We start from the raw sequence: 19,367 nt of genomic DNA, 5'->3' as shown, positions 1-19,367 counted from the left end.
AGGTTTGCCCATGGCTTCTCCCAGGACAGTCTGGGACTCCCTTGCATCGCCTCATCCATTTATTTTCTTGTAGCTGGAGACACCTTGCACCTGTTACAGAGAAACACCCAGAGTGTTCTGCACCCAAAATCTGGTGCAGAGTTCTTGTTAGTGTCATAAAAATGAGCCCTTGGATGGTCAGGCTTCCATGTGTGCACAGGAGGTGGAGTGTCAGACTTAACAGATGTGGACACCTAGGCCTACCATTCCAAGCTGTATCCTTACAGGATGTGGGTTTCCTTGCACTGTATCTTCATTCTATCAGCAAAGTACTCCTGGTTTACACCAGCATATTCAGGCTGGGAGATCATGCAGGAGCTTCTCTGCACCCCTACTGATCCAGATCCCATTAGCAGCACCTTGCCTGAAACACATATCTAGTTTCATTACATATTTGTAAGAGTTAATGTCTCCTGGTCTGTTTGCTGAACTGCCCTGTTGCAGGAGGGATGTTTGTAGGGGCACAGGAGCTGCACCCCACGGCCTCATCTGGGGAGGATCTGCAAAGTCCTTCTGATCTGAGCTTGTCCTACAGGCCCTGGAGTGCACATCTATTTTATATATTGCATATCTATTATATTAGTGCATTTTAATATTAAACAACCCTTCCATTTTTTTACAGTTGAAGGAAATGAGAATGCTTGGCTCAAGTTCTTTGCTTAATTCATTATTTGAAGATTATTGTGCAAGAGAGATGGAGATGAACATGTTTGAACTCTGTAACAGTAGAGAATTCAGTCTAGATCCAAATTTCTGTGGTTTGGACCCATTTATGTGTTTCAGTTTTCTAAAAACCTTTTAAAGACATGAACTGCAGTTCTTGGGAACCAGGGGTTACTGATCACTTCCAGGGGTTATTGGTCACTCTGGGGTTACTGGTGATTCCCAGGGGTTATTGGTCATTCTGGGGGTCATTGGTCTCTCCTGGGTCATTGTCACTCTTAGGCATCACTGGTCAGTCCCACATCATTGGTCACTCAGGCAACTGGTCACTCATCGGTCCCTGAGGTCACTGGTCACTCATGGGTCACTTAGGTAATTGGACTCTCAAGTCACTCGTCTCTCAGGTAACTGCTCAGTCACTGGTCCCTCATGGGTCACTGGTCACTCATGGGTCACTCCGGTCACTCACTGGCCACTCGTCGGTCACCGGGTCCCTCCCGAGCCGCTGTCCCGGTGCTGCCCCCTGGCGGTGCGCGGGGAGAGCGGCCCCGCCCTGGCGAATTTATCCTGGAGAGCCAGAGCCTCCCGACCCATCCAGAGCCCCCCGGCTTCGATGTCCCCCCACCCCGAGCCCTGTCACAGCCACCACCCCAGCCGGCCCCCACAGCTCAGCTTTAACGTGATTCCTCTGCACAGATTCCAGACAGATGCCCAATATCTCCGTGAATGTAAAGTGACTTTTTTTAAAAAATGCTGCTGTTTTATTCTTTATACAAACTAAAACACCAGAGGTCATTGAATCCTATATTAAATACATAAATTAAAAAATAACCATTCATAAAACTTTACATACAATAAGGATTCTCTCCTACACGTTAATACATATAGTACAGATAACATGTCCAGTGTTTATCAAAGGGTCATTCTGCCAAGTCATTTACAATTTTGTTCTGGAATAGACACCAAAAAAATCGGGAACAAAAAGTATATATAAAACCACAGAGGTGCTGATGTGAGGAAGGGCAGGGGAACACGAAAACCTTTGGATCACCAGCAGCTGTGTATCTGTTCTCTGAGCCCTGCGCCAGTCAGGAGAGCCTAGGCAGACCTCTTGGGATGCCACAGGACAGAAAGTGTTGGAGTTCAGAGGATGCTTCCCACTGAGACAAGGAAAGAGGGTTGGAAGAGGAAGAATACCTACAAAAAAGTCTCCATGGTCCCCTAGGCACATCAGTAAGGGAGGATGGAGCTGTGAGCCAGGCTGACAACACTGCAAGAAGCGCCGTTTCCTTCTGCAGCCCCAGTTGCCTAAATTCATCTCACCTAACCAGGCCCTCATCTGAAGTGCTTAAATTGAAATAGTCTTTAAAATCTCCCAACTTGGTCAGCGGAAAAAAAGCAACAAGTCAAATTGTGTTCAAACCGATTTGCACCACCTTCCTTGGCTCCCCTCCTGCTTTGGCGGGACCGAGAGCCTGGAGTGCTGGTACTCCTGAACAGGGATGGATGGCAGGGATCCAGGGCTTAATTGCTGTCCTCAAGGCTGCAGTAAATTGATTTTATTTTGTTGCTTGGTTTTGGGCAGGGGAGGTTGGCTTAAGGTTTAACCTAAGGGAAGATTCCCAATCCTTTGCTTCAATGAACATCAGGAATAGCAGAAAGCCCAAGTGTAAGTCCCAGGTCAGGGAAGGGTCCAGAAAAAAGGATCAGAAAACTAGTTGCCCATGAGATGTGAAATAAAACTGGAGGAGTGGACCAGTTGTGGCAGCTAAATGAGCCTAGATTCAGTTCCCCATACCTAGATTGTAGTATACCTTCATCAGCTATAGCAACAATTTCTATATACAACAGGGAATAGGTAAGTATATGCATATATATGTATATATATGTACATATACACTATATATAGATACATGTATATATATATACACAAATATCAAACTCATTTCGATCTAGCAGAAAGTTTGTATTAACTCAAATCAGCAAGTCTGTTTTAGGCATGGCATGTGTTACGCTGCAAGGGGGCAAAGCAGGGGTGGTTCAGCTCCCTGAGGGAACAGCAATCTTAGAAGGGTTTGCAGCCCCACGTCTGCTGTGGTCAGACCCCCTACCCCACCCTGAGCCCTTGGGAACAGAGCACCTGCAGGCATATATATACCCACAGGAGTAAGGGAGGGCAAACTGGGTAAAAAAGAGAAATTAATTACGACAACACAGCTCTGAGAGTCTCAAGGATCAGTCAGGTATGTTCTGAAACTACATATTTCTATCTGTGCCATAAACCTTCCCTATGATTGCCTGAAATAAATGTTTGTAGTCCTTTTTATTTTTTTCAGCCAAACCAGTGGGGGAAGTTATTGCACCATCACTGAAACCAGGTGCTGCTCATTCTTCTTCAAGAGCTCAGTACTTTAACTCCCAATCTTAATGCTGAAGAAAGCACCCTAATGGTGTGAGAAATTAACTGGTGCTGCAAGAGGGCAGGAAAGAGTCAGAGGGAAAAAAAAGAATAGCCAAAGAGCACTCCCCCCTTTTAGTAGCTAATAAGCTGTTGTAAAGCTGCTGAGTGACCTCCAGCTCTCATAGGAGTGGGGCAAGACTCTTCCAAGGCCTGACTCCAGAATTTCAGGACTGAACTGCTGTCTCATGGAAAGTACACGTACATTTGGGTCAGCCTGATCCACAGAGACTTCTGCTGGGACAAAGGAATTTGAACAAAGAGCATGCAACATACCTGCAGTCCCGTAATGTATCTGCCTACAAGCCTGTTTTTAAAAAAATGAACAAACAAACGTACAGCTTGGTGCAGAACTCAGTAAACCCCTTGGCTGAACCAGAGTGCTCCAGGAAGGTGTGGTCATTCTATATTTAATCTTAAGGAACATGACAAGAAAATAATCACTTGCTGATAACTTCTAACCTTTGATGGAAGCCTTAACACAATCTCCTGGCATTCAAGGATGATAGGAGACTTTGTAGAGAAACTGAGTCTAGCATTGCAACGCAGTTGGGTAAATGGACATTAGTGATTAAAAGTTATTTTGACCAAAAAAAAAAGGTATCTGTGAGAGGCTGGCACCCTCAACACTAGAGGAACTTCCTCCCTCCTGTGGCCAAGAACTGCTTTTGACCTGCTGAGCTGCTGTGGCAAGTGACTTCACTGCTTTGTGCCTCAGCTGCTTCATCTGTAGAAGTAAATAGGCAAACAAAGGAAAAACTCTTTGGAAAGCACTTTAAAAGCTTCTGATGAGCAGTCTGTGTGCGTAAGATGTTGGTACATGTGAGCCTTGTTTTGAAGGTGCAAGTAAACGCACAGGCTGTATTCTGGCCCTTAATTTTCTAGTTTGTAGTACAGACATATGTTTCTCCCAGTTAAAATTAAGGGTCCCTCACGGAAGACACAGCCTTGCCACAGGAACCCAAAGTCTGACCAGGCACGATGCTGTTTACAGGGAAACGAAAGCAGAGGCACAGAGAAGTGCACTGCCAACCCATCAGTGGGGAAAGTGAGGGTGGGGGCAGCTGGCTCTGCTGCTCCCCATAGCATGGGACCCTCACAGTGTTTGCTGCAGGGTGATGCTCCTCAGGGTGGTTTTTACAGAGTACTGGGGGCATGGGACCTGTGACCCTCAGGGAGGCACCAGGGGCAGGTTCCAGGCTTTGTGATTAGAAGAGGTAAGTAATGCTCTGAAATGCAAACTACTTTTAGTTACTCTTAACTGTGGAAAAATCTAAACAGACTAGGGATACTTCTTACTCTTAATAAGGTTGTGTTCACACAGCTTTTCTCCATTTTTGGTTTATGTGTCATTGATCAGGAAGCCAGCTAACAAAGTCAGTTGACAAGCTGAACCAAAATATTTGTTCCATGATGAGACAAAACAGTTGGAAGCTGATGCTTTGTGGATCATGTCAAATGGACATGATCCACATGACCCATTGGCTTTCCCCCCCCACATCCAACTTTTCATTCTCAGAAGCTACTCTGTAGGTCCATTCCAGTGATCCTCAGTGATTATTCAACAGTAAAACCAAGTATAGTCATATTATCTCAATGGCAGTCTTTAAAGAGTATGAAAAGTATCTGATAGTAGACAGGCTGTTCTTCATGGAGGGACAGTGAAGAGAGATAAGGCTTCAAGTCTGTTGGAAACCCTCCTTACACCACACACCCTCTTCTCCCCTTCCTTGGCCAAGGCGGGTGGTGCTGTGTTACCATCTCAAGCACAAAACGTGGTGACCCTGTTGTACCTATCCTGCAATAACCCAGACTGGCTTTTTTCCTTTCTTCCTCACACACTGCAGCTGTCATTTGTTCCTGAGGTTAAAACCAAAGAGGGTGAGCAGGAGTCCCTGCAGCCAGAAAGCCACACAGTTCAAACCGAGCGCTTGGTTGTCAGCATCTCTCCACAGCTCCAGTTTCTCCTGCTCTGTCCTGTTCACTTTTAATCCATTTGTGGGATGACAGGGTGACATTTAGAAGATTGCCCTGCACAGCAGGGATAGATTTTTCTGTTGTAACTTTGGTTCCATGCCCAAGACACACTGACTAGATCAGCTGAAAGTGGTTCCTTCCCTTTAAGTTCTTCCTAGGTGATGTAGGTTCACAGCTTATTTTTCTTCCCCTTTTGTAATTTCAACACATAGAATTTCATTAGATGCAGCATATATCATAGCTTTAGAGAGGAACTGTCAGGTAACAAATTCTGAGTGATGGCTTTAAAATACAAGGTGGTTGCAGTCTTGGCTACAGGCTGTTCATTTTTATACTTTTTAAAATAGGTGTAAACAATATTCTCTTCATCGGGGATGGAAGCATTTGCCTTTATAAGGACTTCTCTGTGTGGTCGGGCACTCTAAAAATAAAAAAAAAAGAACATCTGTATCACATAAGTGGTAAGTTCCTCTACCTACCTATCCCAGCAGCCAAGATGAAGCTGAAAAGGTCTGTTCTAACAGCTATCAGTGTTAATCTGTTTTTGTTCATTTGTATGAAAAGCATTTGTGAAAATTCCAGATATTTTGCTAAGCCTGTCCGTTTATACCCCACAAAGTACAGCCCTCTGGTCCATGAAAGTCCTCACAGGCATCTTCAGGTGAACAGTTATGCTCAAGTTTCAATGACCCTTGAACCAAAGCTGCCTAAAATTCACCAGTGACAGGAGACATGGCAGCAGGCAGTATCCTTGTGGTATCAGGGCAAACCCAGAATTGTGGATAATGCAGCACTGAGGCAAACACAGCCTTCTGCTGTTCCAAGGAAGCCTTCCCTACCCATGGAAAAGAATTTTAGTTCTCAGGTTTGGAAACAGGGCAAAAAAAGGCATATATTGTCTTTGTTCTCTCAATTCAAGCCTACATAGTAAAACTCACTGGGTGCAAAATCCACACAGAACACACTTCCTTCTGTGATCACAAATAAGGGAATGTGTATGTTCACGAGCACAGAGACAATGCAGGTTGAAAAATCCTGCATAAACAGGAATTAGAGAGCTTCTTTTTCAGGATACTATATACTGCTGCACATCGTTTCCTCCATACTTGTCCCCTGTAATCTCAGTACAGCAGCGAGTGCTGGGTTCACTCTGGGCAAGAAAGAAACCAGAAAGTATCAACTGGGACTGCACTGTGGCTTTCTCTCAGCTGGTTACAAGGTCGGTAGAGGATAAACTGCACCAAGGCATGAACTGCACCAAGGCATGAACGACCTTTCACCATCAAGTGGCTCCATTCCCTACGTGGGTTTCAAGGAAGAGCTGTGGGTTTTGTTTGCAGTCCCTTACAAGAAGGTTAAGACAGTTCACTTGCATTCAGTAGAAGTAAAGCAATTTTGCAAAGATTCCCCTGTCAATATACCTTAGTAGCTGTAAGAAGAAGAGATGCTGATGGTACACGCCCCATGCTACACTGACCTTTGTTAAGTTAGTCACCTGGGAAGGCAGGTGGTTTTTAATGTGAATGGGAGACACAAATCAATACTCTCCAATTCCATGTTTTCCAGCCTCAGAAAATGTAGTCTTGCTAAAATCCCTTTCAATCTTGCAACATCGTTCCCAAACTGCTTCTGTCTGGAGATTCCCCCTCAGGTATTGAAAGCAGAGGATCTCACGGGGGAAACTGAAGGGGTGAAGGCAGGGGACGAGGAGCTTACCATTGCCTTGTTTTTGAGGAACTGCTACAAGACTTGATGCTTTGCACCTGTGGAGTGACTGGCCTTGGTAAAACACTCTACAGGTATCATGCGTGCTGTGATGCTGGGCCTGCTGCAGCTCTCTTTACAGTTCAAGGGAGTTCACAGCAGTGCAGATCCTCTGGAAAAGCATTGAGTTTATGTATCCCACACACACACCTCACCCACAAGATTTTTCCCACTTTCATAGTCAATGTCCCATCCTCTTTATCTCCATCACTGTCCTGGCTTCTTTCTCTGTCTCTCAGCTCACTCTAATCCATATTCTTGATTCCTACCTGACATTCATAAAGCCAAATATGCAAAAGAATCCTTTATCTCCTGGGTGGTCCTAGGAGTGGCACAACCCACCAGCAGGCCCTCTGGGGCTGTAAACCACATTTCAGCTCTCACTGATGCTTCTGATCCTCTCTATGGGGAATTAGACCACTGAGTACCCTGGGGACCAGCCACTATGCAGCAACAGTGAACTCCATGAGTGAAACTCATCTTGGCACTGTAGTTAGAGCAGCCTTCCTATGGTCTCCAAAGGGATTTACACCTGCCAAACCTTAGGTGCTCTGTAAAACAAGAGGAAAACCCACTGAAGGAGATGGGCCAGGCTGGGGGTGTAGGGTGGAAGTGAAGTCTTGACACAGTTCCTAAGGGATCCATGTAAACCCCCTGCAGTGACATCACAGTCAATGCTGCAGCTGGCACAGTCCTGTGAGCCCTAAAGACAGCAGAGAAGGGCTTATGCTGCCCTTGACTGTTAGCCCTACTTAAGGAATACACCACTGAGGTGGCATCAGCTCAGCAGGGAGTGAGAGCTGGATGGGACCCAGCAGCCCCTGCGGACAAAGTGACTACAAGTGAGTAATAGCAAACCTGCCAGAAGTTTAGGAGAAAGTTCTGCCAGTAAACTCCTCATTAACTTTTCTAATCAGCTAATCTCTGCCCTTAAATTAGGCCAAAAGGATGTCAGTGTTTATCAGCAAATGTGGAGGTGTTGTATTTTAGATGGTCTTGATTCTTCTCAGTTTCTATTCTTGGTTCTCCCCTTCCTGCTTTGAGAAGAGGGAAGGAATGGCTGCTCTGCAATGAAGAATGCAGTCTGACTTCGAGCACATTGCAGAGCCCATTGTGGGGCTGCTCAAACACATTTTTTCTTCACATGAAGACACTGAAATCTTAAAAGGCACTGGAAATGTTTTCATAGGCTCCAAGACAAAAGGTTAATCAGCATAACTGGAATTCCAATGGCAGAATAATAGGGGATTTTCTTTTCTGTTTTGGGAAATGCTTATTTCAAAAGATACTGCTATATAATTGCAATTCTTGAAAAGCCAAGTTTCTTGTCTGTAAGGTCTGTAGCTCTCAGCATGCCTTCCTTTCTCCTCTGTGCTGGCCTACTTAACCACGCAGACAGTCTCAAGAAGCACACATTGGCATTTTTTTCCCAGGACTAGGGACTTCCTATTCTAAGTTCAATTACAGTTAAATTTTTCATGTAAATCATCTCTTTCTATTCTAATGAAAAATATGTCATATGTATAAATAAAAATTCTTTTTATGCTTTCTTAAAAATATTTTTGTCATTTGCATCTACCAGTGATGTTTTTATTAAACTTGAAATAAGAACCTATTTTCAAAACTAAAAACCATGTAAAAATCAGGAAGACACCATTTCCTGATGAGTTCTAATATTAATGAAAATTTTAATTTGTATTTCTCAGGATGTATGCTCTACTGCAGACTTTACTGCATGCTTCATCTTAAAAGAGATAGGAGTAGCAAGCACTGTTCAGTAGTTGAATGTCATGAATGCATTTTTAATCAAGGCGACTTAAACTGAGCAAATGATGTCTTTTGAGGTACCCCCTGGCTTCTTATTTTTTTCCACCACAGTCAATACCAGTGTTGGTAAAACTAGGATGCATAAGCTTCTTACCAATTCTGTAGCTGTACCAGATGTAAATACTCACTAGAGAACCAAGTCCAGACCAATATAGGGAGAAAAATAGAGGTGTAAAATGTATATATACAGAAAACTCTGAGCCTCTTATTGCCCAAGTTTTTCTCACATACTGCACAAGGACATTATTGTAGCTGTAAGAGGAACTGAAAAAGGATGACACTACAGGCAAATGGAAAAAACTCAGATAGGTTCTTGCAAATGTTGCTATTAATTCCTGTGAGTTTTCAAGCTGCACTTTAAATCCAAGATTTTTTTTAATTTGGAATCTGCCCTAGGTTGACTGCTTGTTCTGGGCTCATGATTCTGCAGTACAGCAGAAGACACAGTCATATAAAACTATTTGCTACTACTGTGTAATGTGAAAATTTTAGCTTCTTAAAATTATCCTGTACATAATTTGGCTGTTTCAGAAGGCTTCCTGATCTTTTTCCCAATATGATTAAGCAGGAAATTGTAAAGTCAAATTTTCAGTAGTCACAGTCACTCTAAACATCTGGCAACTGCTGTGCTGTGTCATGGTTCCCAGAAACCCTGCAGCAGGAACATTAATAAGTATGCAGTCAGAACTTAATCTGTTTAATGATCACTGGATCGAGGCAGTATGTTTTAAATAGCAGCAGCTCAATAACGATATTTGCTGCTGGTTACAAGAGCTGTGATCACTGATCTGTCCACATGCCTCTGATTCTTTTCTACAGCTCATTCCCCACCCGGCCCAACCTCCCCATGTATTGCTGCCTCAGCCATGGAAGAAGCATTCCTTTTGAGGTCTGTCTGGACAAGGAGACAGTGGATTCCCATTTGATGTGGATAATTCTCAGACTTGTGTCTGCATCTCCACAAAACTGCAAATGAAATCCTTGATCTAGCTGGAATGAAGCACAAAGTAGGGTTTTTTTCCTTAAAGGGAAAAGGAAACCCCACTGAATTGGACTCATGCCACTTAATTATAATCAATACCTTGTATTGCACCTGGAAAGAAAGGCTGAGCTGCACAAACGGTGGAAGGACATGGCAGAATATCGTTCACACAACTGTATTCTCAGCTTGCCTTAAGTGCAGAGCAGAGGAATTTATTCATTGACATAGCAGAAGCCAGAGCCAAGAGATACAGTGAGAAATTCAATGGTATGGCTCTGTCCCCAAATCAGAAAACTCCGTCCCATCATGACATGTTCTTGAGACTTTAATGTAACATTTTCTAGGCTATGTTCTACTTCTGTTATCCTGGATATCCCAGCATAGATGGAAAAATGGGACCATTACAGTTCTCTGATTTATTTGCCCATCTTCACATTGCTTTTTGAACTCTGAACTTTCTGCCTAGCATGTTGTGGCAGAGACTTCTTTAAATTCTGTACGGTTAATTATGAATTTTTGTTTAGTTGAAGATTATCACATGACAACTGCTTGTATTAGAGGAGACAGTGAATGATAGTAAGCTGTCCATCCGTCCATCCATTCTATGATAAATTTTCTAGACCGCTCCAATACCTCCTTTTAATAGTGTCACTTCCTGAGCCAGAAAAATCCTTCCATCTCTCTCTCCCTTCCTGTCTCTCTGCAGCTGATCAGTCTTCTTTGCCCTTTTTTGCATCTTTCCTGCTGCTGGACATGGAGTTCTACCTGTTACAGCCTCCTGATTTATTTCCTGAGTGTCACTTCAGAGCACATCACAATATATATATGGTTGAGGTTATTATAATTCTTTTCTATCTACATCCCTTTGCAAACACCAACATTGAATTTTACCTGCAATTCTCTTGGCTATTTCATATTGTCAAATGCTTGTTAGCTTTTGTTTTTACAATTCTGAATAGCACAGTATCACCAGTAACTCAGGAGTATGACAACACCCTACTGTGAACTATTACAAACTGACAACAAAAACCTGTTAAATTTGCTGACTCCAAACATCCACAAGAACACACAAGGCTGTGATCCTCAGCTCTGTGCAAGAAGCACTAGCTTTGGGGAAATAAATAAAACAGTCTTACCTTTCCAAGAGGCACATTGACATCAAGGCCAAAGAATAAAGGCAAGAGAGAAGAACAAGAATAGAAATAGAAACTGCAGAAGAAAAAGAAGGTTGTTAAAAACTAAAGGTAATGGCATTGTAAGCATCAGAATTAATTTTGCACTCTGTAGAACAACTGGAGTAACTATGCATTCAGAAAACACTGTATTCCCCTAGTTACTTCTCTAGGTACCATACCACCTCCCATGCTTAGAAAACAGACCCTGTTATTTCTGGTGATGGACTACAATTGGCACAATATTGAAAACCTGGGGTATAACTGTTACTACAAAACCCCATGGATTGACTTAAGTCACAAAGGTGGATATCAAAAATAGCATGGGGAGTATTTGTAAGTGCATTACAAAACAGTGGCTGCAATCCATGCTGAAAATAGCCTAGGAATAGATCTATGTATATATGCATACATACACATACATATATTTATTAACAATTAAATGAATTAACAATTAAATTAACAATTAAATTAATTAACAGTTAAGCAGGTTTAATAATGTAGTATCTGTAGGAGAGTCGATCACCACCAATGGGTTCAGTTGATTGGGTGGAACAGAAAGGTTGTGCAGTTCAAGAGAACTAGGACCCCACTTTCAAACCAAAGTTGATCAGCTTGTTTCATAACCATAAGGAAACCAACCTTTTCCTCCAGATCCTTAATTTGTCTCTTCTGGATATCAGTTTTATCTTCTAAATCTCGGATCCTCTGGAAATCAGAAAAGAAAGCATCTTCATTAAATTCTCAGTAAATCTTCACTGAACAACTAACTTAATGTTCCAAGTGCAAAAACCTAGAAATCAACAAATCCACTTCTGTGGCAGGGATAATCTTGTGACTCCCTTCACTTCCCCTGCCAAACCACAGCTTTGCCATGTGTGCAACTGCTCAAAATGTGATCCTGTGTACATGTAATTGGATCCTCAAATGCTGGAAATCAGTATCAATGGTGCCTCTGTTTCACAGTATGTTTTTTTATTAATCCTTTACTAAACAGATGGAAAGTGTAGGATCTGTTTGCATGCACAGAAAAGAGATAAAGTATGAAACAATTGAAAAAGCAGATGCCAGGTTCTCTCATGGCCAGGAGCTTGGCTAAATCTAACCTCAGACTGTGTTCTTACACAGCAAGGCTGAGTAGATAGATGTGTGGCTCCTTTTTCATACCTGGTGAGCCTGCTGGAGCAGCTCCATCCTCTCCTGAAGAATCTGGCAATCGTACTCTCTGCTCTTCCTCAGCATCTGACGTCTTAGCTTTTCTACTGCTGTCCTCAGCTCTTCCTGCTGTTTTTCAGTGAGTAGTTCCCCAAACTTTATCACTGTTTCTTGCTGCAAAGCATTGTACAAGGTGGCTTCAAGTTCCTGGATCCTCTGGTTGATGTAATACCAAAAGCCAATTAGAGATGAAATATGGTTTAAAACACATTGGGAACTGGGGGATTGGTGGCAGATTCCCTGCATGAGATGTGGCCCCTGCGCTCAATTGTGCAAAAATGTGAGAAACAGAACTCAGAAAATGGTTCTGTGTTCTGAAAAAAGGATGTGAACTTTAAAAATATTTAAATACTAATTTTCATCGAAATCTTCATTCTTTTTTATGCAGTTACAGAGATGAAGTTGGAGAGAATTTTCATACCTATTTTAAGTGTAAAATATTTCACCAATTCCAAAATTTCAACCCATTGTGCTAAAAAACTCCACTTGGACAAGCTGACATTAATGAGCAATATCTGCCTTTAACTGACAAAAGTGTTTCAGGCTTCAGGAGGTGTGCCTTTTTATGACATAAAAAGGCAAGATGTTGTGTTGAAGCTGTGCAGACTGCATGCTAGTACATTCTCAAAGAATGAGAAAAAAGTCAAATTTAAAAAAACCCAATACTAAGAAAAGAGCAAAAACCTCTTCCTGATTCAACAAGTGTGTGTCCTATAGCAAGGCTGGCCAGTATGTGCTGCAGAATTTCCTTTGTACATACCATGTATGCTTGGTCAAGGGCTTGCTTCCTGTAGTCTAATTCTTCCTCCAAATAACCTTTTATTTTGCAAAATTGCTCCTACAATCAAGATCATTTGGACAGAAAAGTGAATTAGTTACTCCAAATACTTCTGGAAGTTTTATTAAATCATCTACAGATATCTGATTCAGTAGGATGAGGAGTCTGGTTTTCAACTGATTCTCTGCAGTCATTAATACCTGTCAGTTAGAAAAGGAGGAGTGGGAAGTAGCTTTGGATTGCTCTTGTATGGGAATACATCTGATGTACCTAGAACTAAATTCATCTTCTCTGTTGGCCTCAGTGGCATCACTCAGCATTTTGGTAGTTTAACTTAGGGGGTTCTGTGGGGTTTTTCTGAAGATACCTCCACTGGCATTAGGGAACAACTCCTTTTGTGCTTTCTCTTATTTTGGAGGAGGTGTGAAAGTGCACTAAACTAAACAGGAGCTAAACAGACATATCCACATTACTTGGGGGAAGCAGCTGTGCTTTAACTTCTCAGCCTACCTCAAACTGAATAGACTCAAGTACAGACATACCTCAGGAACAGAATTCAAGCCACTACAGCTCTCTAACCCTTGTAGTTATGGTTGTTCATCTTGTAGGTTACTGCCTTTAACTAGAGTAAGGGGAAGGTAAGGTACCAACTTTACTTAACATGTAATGAAAGCAAACAATATTATAATTCATTAGTTTCTCATATTCTGGTTCTGAATAAAATGCAATACAACAGCTGATGTTTAGAGTGTGAATCTTATGAGACAGAGTGCAGGCATTTACATCTCTGAAAATTACTGAGCAATCTTTGAGCCCTCTGTACTTATTAAGAAACAGCCATCCTCATTAAAAGACAGAGGAAGTTTCCAAACTTTCCCTATTTCTGTTATTCTGCTGTTGTATGTGAACCAGACCAGAAACAATTCAATGGATTCACCAATAATCAGAGAAAAGCTGCATAGTTCATTTGCCAACAGACTTTTCCTAGTTATTTTTTTGGCACATCAACTAAGTGTGACACATTCAGTGTCCCCAAAATGTGTAATAGGGAGAGTTTTCTTACCATATCACTTTCCAGTTCCATCATTTTCTGATGCAGAGCAGCTTCAGCTCCCTCAATCTGCTGGATCCACTGGAGGGAAGACAATGAGAGCTGTAACCTGCTAAGTTTTCTAGGCACACAAGCAGTGGCAAGTGGGATATATCTACAGCATTTTGATAGTCTGTCTTTAGTAACCTCTTGCTAGTTCTGGGCTCATCTTGAGGCTGTTCTCCCGTGACAGAGGCAGCCAGGATGTCTGCAGGGAAACAGCAACTGAGTCACCATTGCTGAGTCACTGAAAGATGGGAAAGCACATGTCCTTGGATGGACAGGGAACCAATTTCATCCCATGGATAAAGGCCCACAATGGGCCTGTAGCACCTCAAATAGCTTAGCTGGCTAGATGGCAATTCTGCTTGCAAAGGAGGAATTGTTGAGTAGCGTCCTTTGAAGCTGTCAAGTTGACAAAACTGTGTTGCATTTGAGCCTCAGAAAGCAATTTTAACCAACCCCCATTCTTTTTAATCTCTTGAACAAGGAACTTAGACACATACTTTCAGTGAAATTTTAGGCATATAGAGCCCTTCAGAGGCTTCAGAAATCTCAGAACTAGAAATCCCAAACTATACCTTATTTATGGCTTAAATGTCTACTGGTTTCTCATTCAGTTTTCAATTTCAGGTTTCATTTGATATCCTTTTGTACTTGCAGTTTTTTTTACTTCAGAACTTGGCCCAGCTGAGTCAGATATTTTTGCTGCTTTTAGCAAGGTGTTTGGGACTCTGCTGGCATGATTTACTTTACTTGGGGAATCACTTCGAACACTAGAAAGTTTGACAATATTGACGACAACAATAAGGCAGAAAATGTGTTAGATGAGGTTTAGATAACACATGAGAAAAGGGAGCACACAATTTACCTTTTCTGCCAAGGACAACACTGTGGAAGCCTGAATTATGGCCACCTGTTCTTCATTCCTTAAATTCTGTGAAGAGGGAGAGAGGAAAGAAGAAAGTTGGCACCAGTTTCCTGCATAAAGAAAGACAATCCAGCCTACAGATCAGATCTACAGTTTTCAGAGGTACCCTATAGCCCTGAATATCCTGTTCCCATTGAAACATTCGAAATCTGTTAAAATATTAAAAAGACTACTGCATTTGCCCTTCTGTATGATATGGACTAACTGTATGTCCTCATTAAATTGCACCTTATGAATAATGTAAACTAAAATTAGACCCATTTGTTTGTCTTCATGTTAGTTCTACAAAGCTGGATATCCATTAAAGCTTATGTAAAAATAAGGCTGATTGACACCTGCACATGAGTAGACAATCATGATTCTTCATTTTTATTTTTCAAACACTTTCTTAAGACATATCTACTGTTAGCCAGAGATACAGGATGATCTCTTTTATGTGGACAGCAATGCCCTCTTAGAAAGCCACAAGGGAATTTGGTAACTTTTGCCTATTTACAAAACTGTTTTGAAGGCAACTTAGTCCTGATGAAGAGTGGTTGACTCAGACTGCCAAATTAATTCATGTGTTTTCCTGAGTGAATGGAGTAAAGTCAAGCCTAGCTTCAAATATCAGTGGTCTTTGGCCACTCTGCTAAACCAGACATAAAAGATGCATAATTTAACAAGGATCTTAGAAAACCACAATAATTATAGGTATCACTTACTGTACTGTACAAAATGCAGCTTGCAAAGGAAAAATATCTCCCATTTCAACTTACCCCATTATCACCCAGGATGTCTAACTGCTTTATGAGGTCTGGGATGCTGACATCCTGCAAAGAGAGAGTAAGGTAAAGCCACAGCATGCACCTTTTATCATGGCTGCATTACCCATCCCTCCTATGAAACATGTGGAAATCAGTCATTTTGTTTTATCCTGTGCAAATGCAGCATACAATTTCAGTTGCTTCTGAACCAGATTTTATCATTCTGGTGAGAATTCTGTGTCTAACCAAACTGCATCAATCATCACACTCCTACATTAGACTGAGTTTAAATGCCTGAAGTGTAGTGGAGTTATTAGTAAAGGGTTCTATGGGCAACACCCACCACTCCTGCAGGGAGAAGCACTGCCTTGTAAAACTGACCTACCTTAACTCCTTCCTTCATGCAGTAGATCTGTAGAGCACTCACACCATCTGAGAATGGGTGAATCTGGAGATTAAATGGTGGGGACCGTCTCTCTCTTTCCTGTAAATAAATTGAAACATACCAGAGAAGATATTAGAAAGCAGGAGATGCACACAGAAAATGCTACAGATGCTGTTTATGTCAGGCTTTGCAAAGCCAAGCTTCTCATTTTACAAGTCTAAGGAAGAAACATTTAGACCTAGTCTGAAAAGTGGGCCAAGTGGGACAGGATCCTAAACCCAAGCCAATTGTTTTACAGGAGATTATCTGATGAATTATGTCGATTTGCAAATTGTCTGTTGAAAGGGTGTCACCTCAGTAAGATTCAAGTTATTTGCTTTATGAAGTGTCGAACAACTACATCTTGTAAATGCTCTCATTAGAAACAGGTGTTTGACTTTAGACTATTAGGACACTCAGATTACACATTTGCTCATCCTGGTATGTTGTGTATTCCAACATCTGTGGAAAACAATATGTTCAGAGATGCTGATCAGCTTAGCTATTTATACACCTTTATTGCTTAAAATTTGTAAATATTTGTCCAGTTTTAAAGGATCAAAGGCAAAAATAAAAATTTGAAGATGTTATTTCTTGTTCCTTTCAGGCATTCAGGCAAGCACAGAAGTGAAGATAAAGCTTCACTTTGAAATATATTTTTGGTTTATGAACACGTAATTCACTTGATCAGTCCAGCTCCCTGTTATATGGAAACACAGCTGTCAGGTAAAACTGTGGGAGAGTTCTATAAATAAGGGGGAAGTCTGACACAGCACTGATTTAGGAGACCCAGGAAAAGCCCTGTGTGGCAACTGTTTGGCCTTGGACAGCTACTGAACTGAACAACTGAAAAATAAACCAGCTTATACTGGGGAAAAGAGCAGGTGAAGTTTTGGTAGGGTGGTGCTCCAAAGAACAGTCTGTTACTAGGGGCAGTCTGCAGAGAAGCAGCCTGAGGTCTGGCCCAGTGCTTTGGCCACCCATAGAGGTGCATCAATGTCCAGAGACACCTGAGGGACCATTGTACCCAGTGCAGGTCATAAGGAGAGGGGCTCCACAGGGAAAGTGCCCAGTGCCCACCAAAGGGACAGCACTTGCACATGGGCAGACAGGCTGCTCCAAAGTCCTGGAAAAATCATGGCCACAGGTATAGTAAGAGGCACACTGATGTTAATCAGCTGAGCTCACCTGTGCATGCTGGGCACCTGGCTCAGGGTGAGGTGAACCAGCTTTCTATTTCCAGCATATTAGAGCTGACATACTTCAGCTCACAACTGAAAATGCTGGGCCTGATTTATTACTCTGTCTTATTGCAACAACACTTGTGCAAATCCTTGATTAAAGTGGGTGGCCAGTGCAAGCACACTCATTTAATTTTCTACCAGCTCTACTGAAAGGAGCCCATCCATCACCTCCAGCTCAAGGTTGCGGAACTCCAGCAGCTCGTTCTGGTCTCGGGCATCCTGCAGCTCCTGTTGCAGACGGTTGTTTTCTGCTTCCAGTTTCTCTATCTAACAAAAATATTTAAAATCAAGATCTGTGTGACTGTTACAAGAAACATTACATGTTTGGTGAGTAGTAGTTGAGATAGCATAGACTGTGCAAAATCCAAATCCTAGACAGGATTCACAGGATCCAGATAACCCTTCAGAGCAAATGAGCAAAACTTGGGACCGTACCTTGTCTAAAAGCTCTTGGTTCCTCTTAATGAAAAGCTGCTTGTCTTCCACCCAGTGTGAGTCCTGTTGGATGAAGCAGTACTGTTACAGAATAATCAAATTCCATGAGGCTGGGCACATTTATTGAAAACTGGAGCCACAGTATTTAGGCTTTAAAATCCTAGAGGAACAAACTGTCATTTACAGAATGATGTATTAGCCTACCAAGCTGTAGTATGATTTCTGACCTTGCTAGACCTGCCTGTTTACTGACCACCAACATTCCATCTCATGGAAGTTTATAGTGAAACTGTGCTAGGTATTTTGTAAGCAGAGCAGGCAAGATATAAAATAGGAAAAAAACCCCCAAGAATTACTTACCTGCCCTTTCTGTGCCAAAGTTTTCTCCAGATCTTCTATTTTGGCTCTATACCTCTGGACTTCAGCTTGGAGCTGCTCCTGAGCCTATTGAAGTCAGACACAGCATTAAACAGTAACAAAACCACAATGTGACTGGTATTAAAAAGAAATCAAAACTAGCAGAGCCTGGCTTCATGCTGTCAGTTCCACTAAGTGAGAAACAGTTAGAAAGATTCTGACTCAGTGATGTTTCGTGCCACCCCTCAGACTGGCACACAGATGACACAAGGGAACAGACTGGTGCATCAGTCCCAGTTCTCCACCTGAGTCTGATATTACCATGGATTACATCAGAGCAGCAAAATGCAAGCTCAGAAGTTTGGGGTACTTTGCTCAAAGATCCTAATAAGGGGCAAGCCCTGAATTAAAAAAAAAAAGAGTGCTTAGTAGATGACAGTGGCAAAAGGAAGAGGGAACTGTAACTGTTGGGAGAGTCTTCAAGAGCTAACTCATCAAAGTACTAAAAAAACTGGTATGATCTCACAGCTGAGAGCTTTGAGCAGGAGTTGGGCTGCAGACTGGCTAAGGTCCCTTCCAGTCTGAGTGATTCTATAATTTTATTAAAGGGACAATTTTACCCTTGGAAGGTTTACTGTAGCCTGCATCACATTAAAATTTGAATGTAATTTGCATTTCTCTGTTAGAAATTCAGGTGTTCCTAAAGTTTGTGCAATGTGTGCCTTTGTGAAAACCCACAGGCCTTCATTGACCTTTAAGACCCAACCTCAACCCACCTAAGCAAAGGATGAGAAAACCCTGGTGATTCTGTGCCAGACTGCAGAGTTGCCTGTTTTGGCAGGCCTGCCTAACTGCAGCTTTCAGGTTCAGGTGGAGGACAGTCTCTTATAAACTGAGTGATTGTGTCCATTCCTAATTGTCATTCTCTTTAAAAATTTACTCAGCAAACGAGTGAACAGACGTGTGTTGGGGACGTTGTGTATGACTTCATTCCCTTGTATGTCCTGATAGGAATGAAATGCTGGTAACCCTCAAACAAATACTGACCTTGGCTTCTCTTTCAGCATCTATAACCCCTCCTGTCTGTTCCTGCAGCAGTGCATATGCTCTCTGCAGGGCCTGGTACTCCTTTGTAAGCTGCCGAAACCGCAGCTCTGACTCTTCCGCTGCTAAACCCTGAAGAATAAGAAGGGACTTGTCTAAGCACAGGACAGCAAAACACTGTCAAAGCAAAGAATGCAAGTGTGATTTGTTAAGCACAGCAG

General features: G+C 42.2%; 1 protein-coding gene across 2 annotated transcripts in view; it reads right to left on the bottom strand.

The window, feature by feature from the left end:
- Positions 1-1,434: 1,434 nt before the first annotated feature.
- Positions 1,435-19,367, bottom strand: part of JAKMIP2 (janus kinase and microtubule interacting protein 2) — a 49,282-nt gene continuing 31,349 nt past the window's right edge. Inside the window, exons 10-22 of one of the 2 annotated variants that reach the window (XM_071570277.1) lie at positions 19,150-19,278; positions 18,106-18,189; positions 17,746-17,808; positions 17,479-17,577; positions 16,028-16,126; positions 15,655-15,708; positions 14,837-14,902; positions 13,939-14,007; positions 12,858-12,935; positions 12,050-12,253; positions 11,525-11,590; positions 10,847-10,919; positions 1,435-5,558 (exon numbers count right to left, since the gene is read on the bottom strand). In XM_071570277.1, coding sequence (XP_071426378.1) covers positions 10,869-10,919; positions 11,525-11,590; positions 12,050-12,253; positions 12,858-12,935; positions 13,939-14,007; positions 14,837-14,902; positions 15,655-15,708; positions 16,028-16,126; positions 17,479-17,577; positions 17,746-17,808; positions 18,106-18,189; positions 19,150-19,278 — 1,062 coding nt within the window. In that variant the 3' untranslated portion in view covers positions 1,435-5,558; positions 10,847-10,868. Of the gene's footprint in view, positions 5,559-6,909; positions 7,014-10,846; positions 10,920-11,524; positions 11,591-12,049; positions 12,254-12,857; positions 12,936-13,938; positions 14,008-14,836; positions 14,903-15,654; positions 15,709-16,027; positions 16,127-17,478; positions 17,578-17,745; positions 17,809-18,105; positions 18,190-19,149; positions 19,279-19,367 lie in introns of those variants that run through there. The other variant, XM_071570278.1, reaches the window with a different exon arrangement.

The sequence above is a fragment of the Pithys albifrons genome, chromosome 15 (assembly GCF_047495875.1).
Source record: "Pithys albifrons albifrons isolate INPA30051 chromosome 15, PitAlb_v1, whole genome shotgun sequence".
Lineage (NCBI taxonomy): Eukaryota > Metazoa > Chordata > Aves > Passeriformes > Thamnophilidae > Pithys > Pithys albifrons.
The sequence above is the reverse complement of the archived record's forward strand: the minus strand, read 5'-3'. Positions and strand labels throughout refer to the sequence as shown.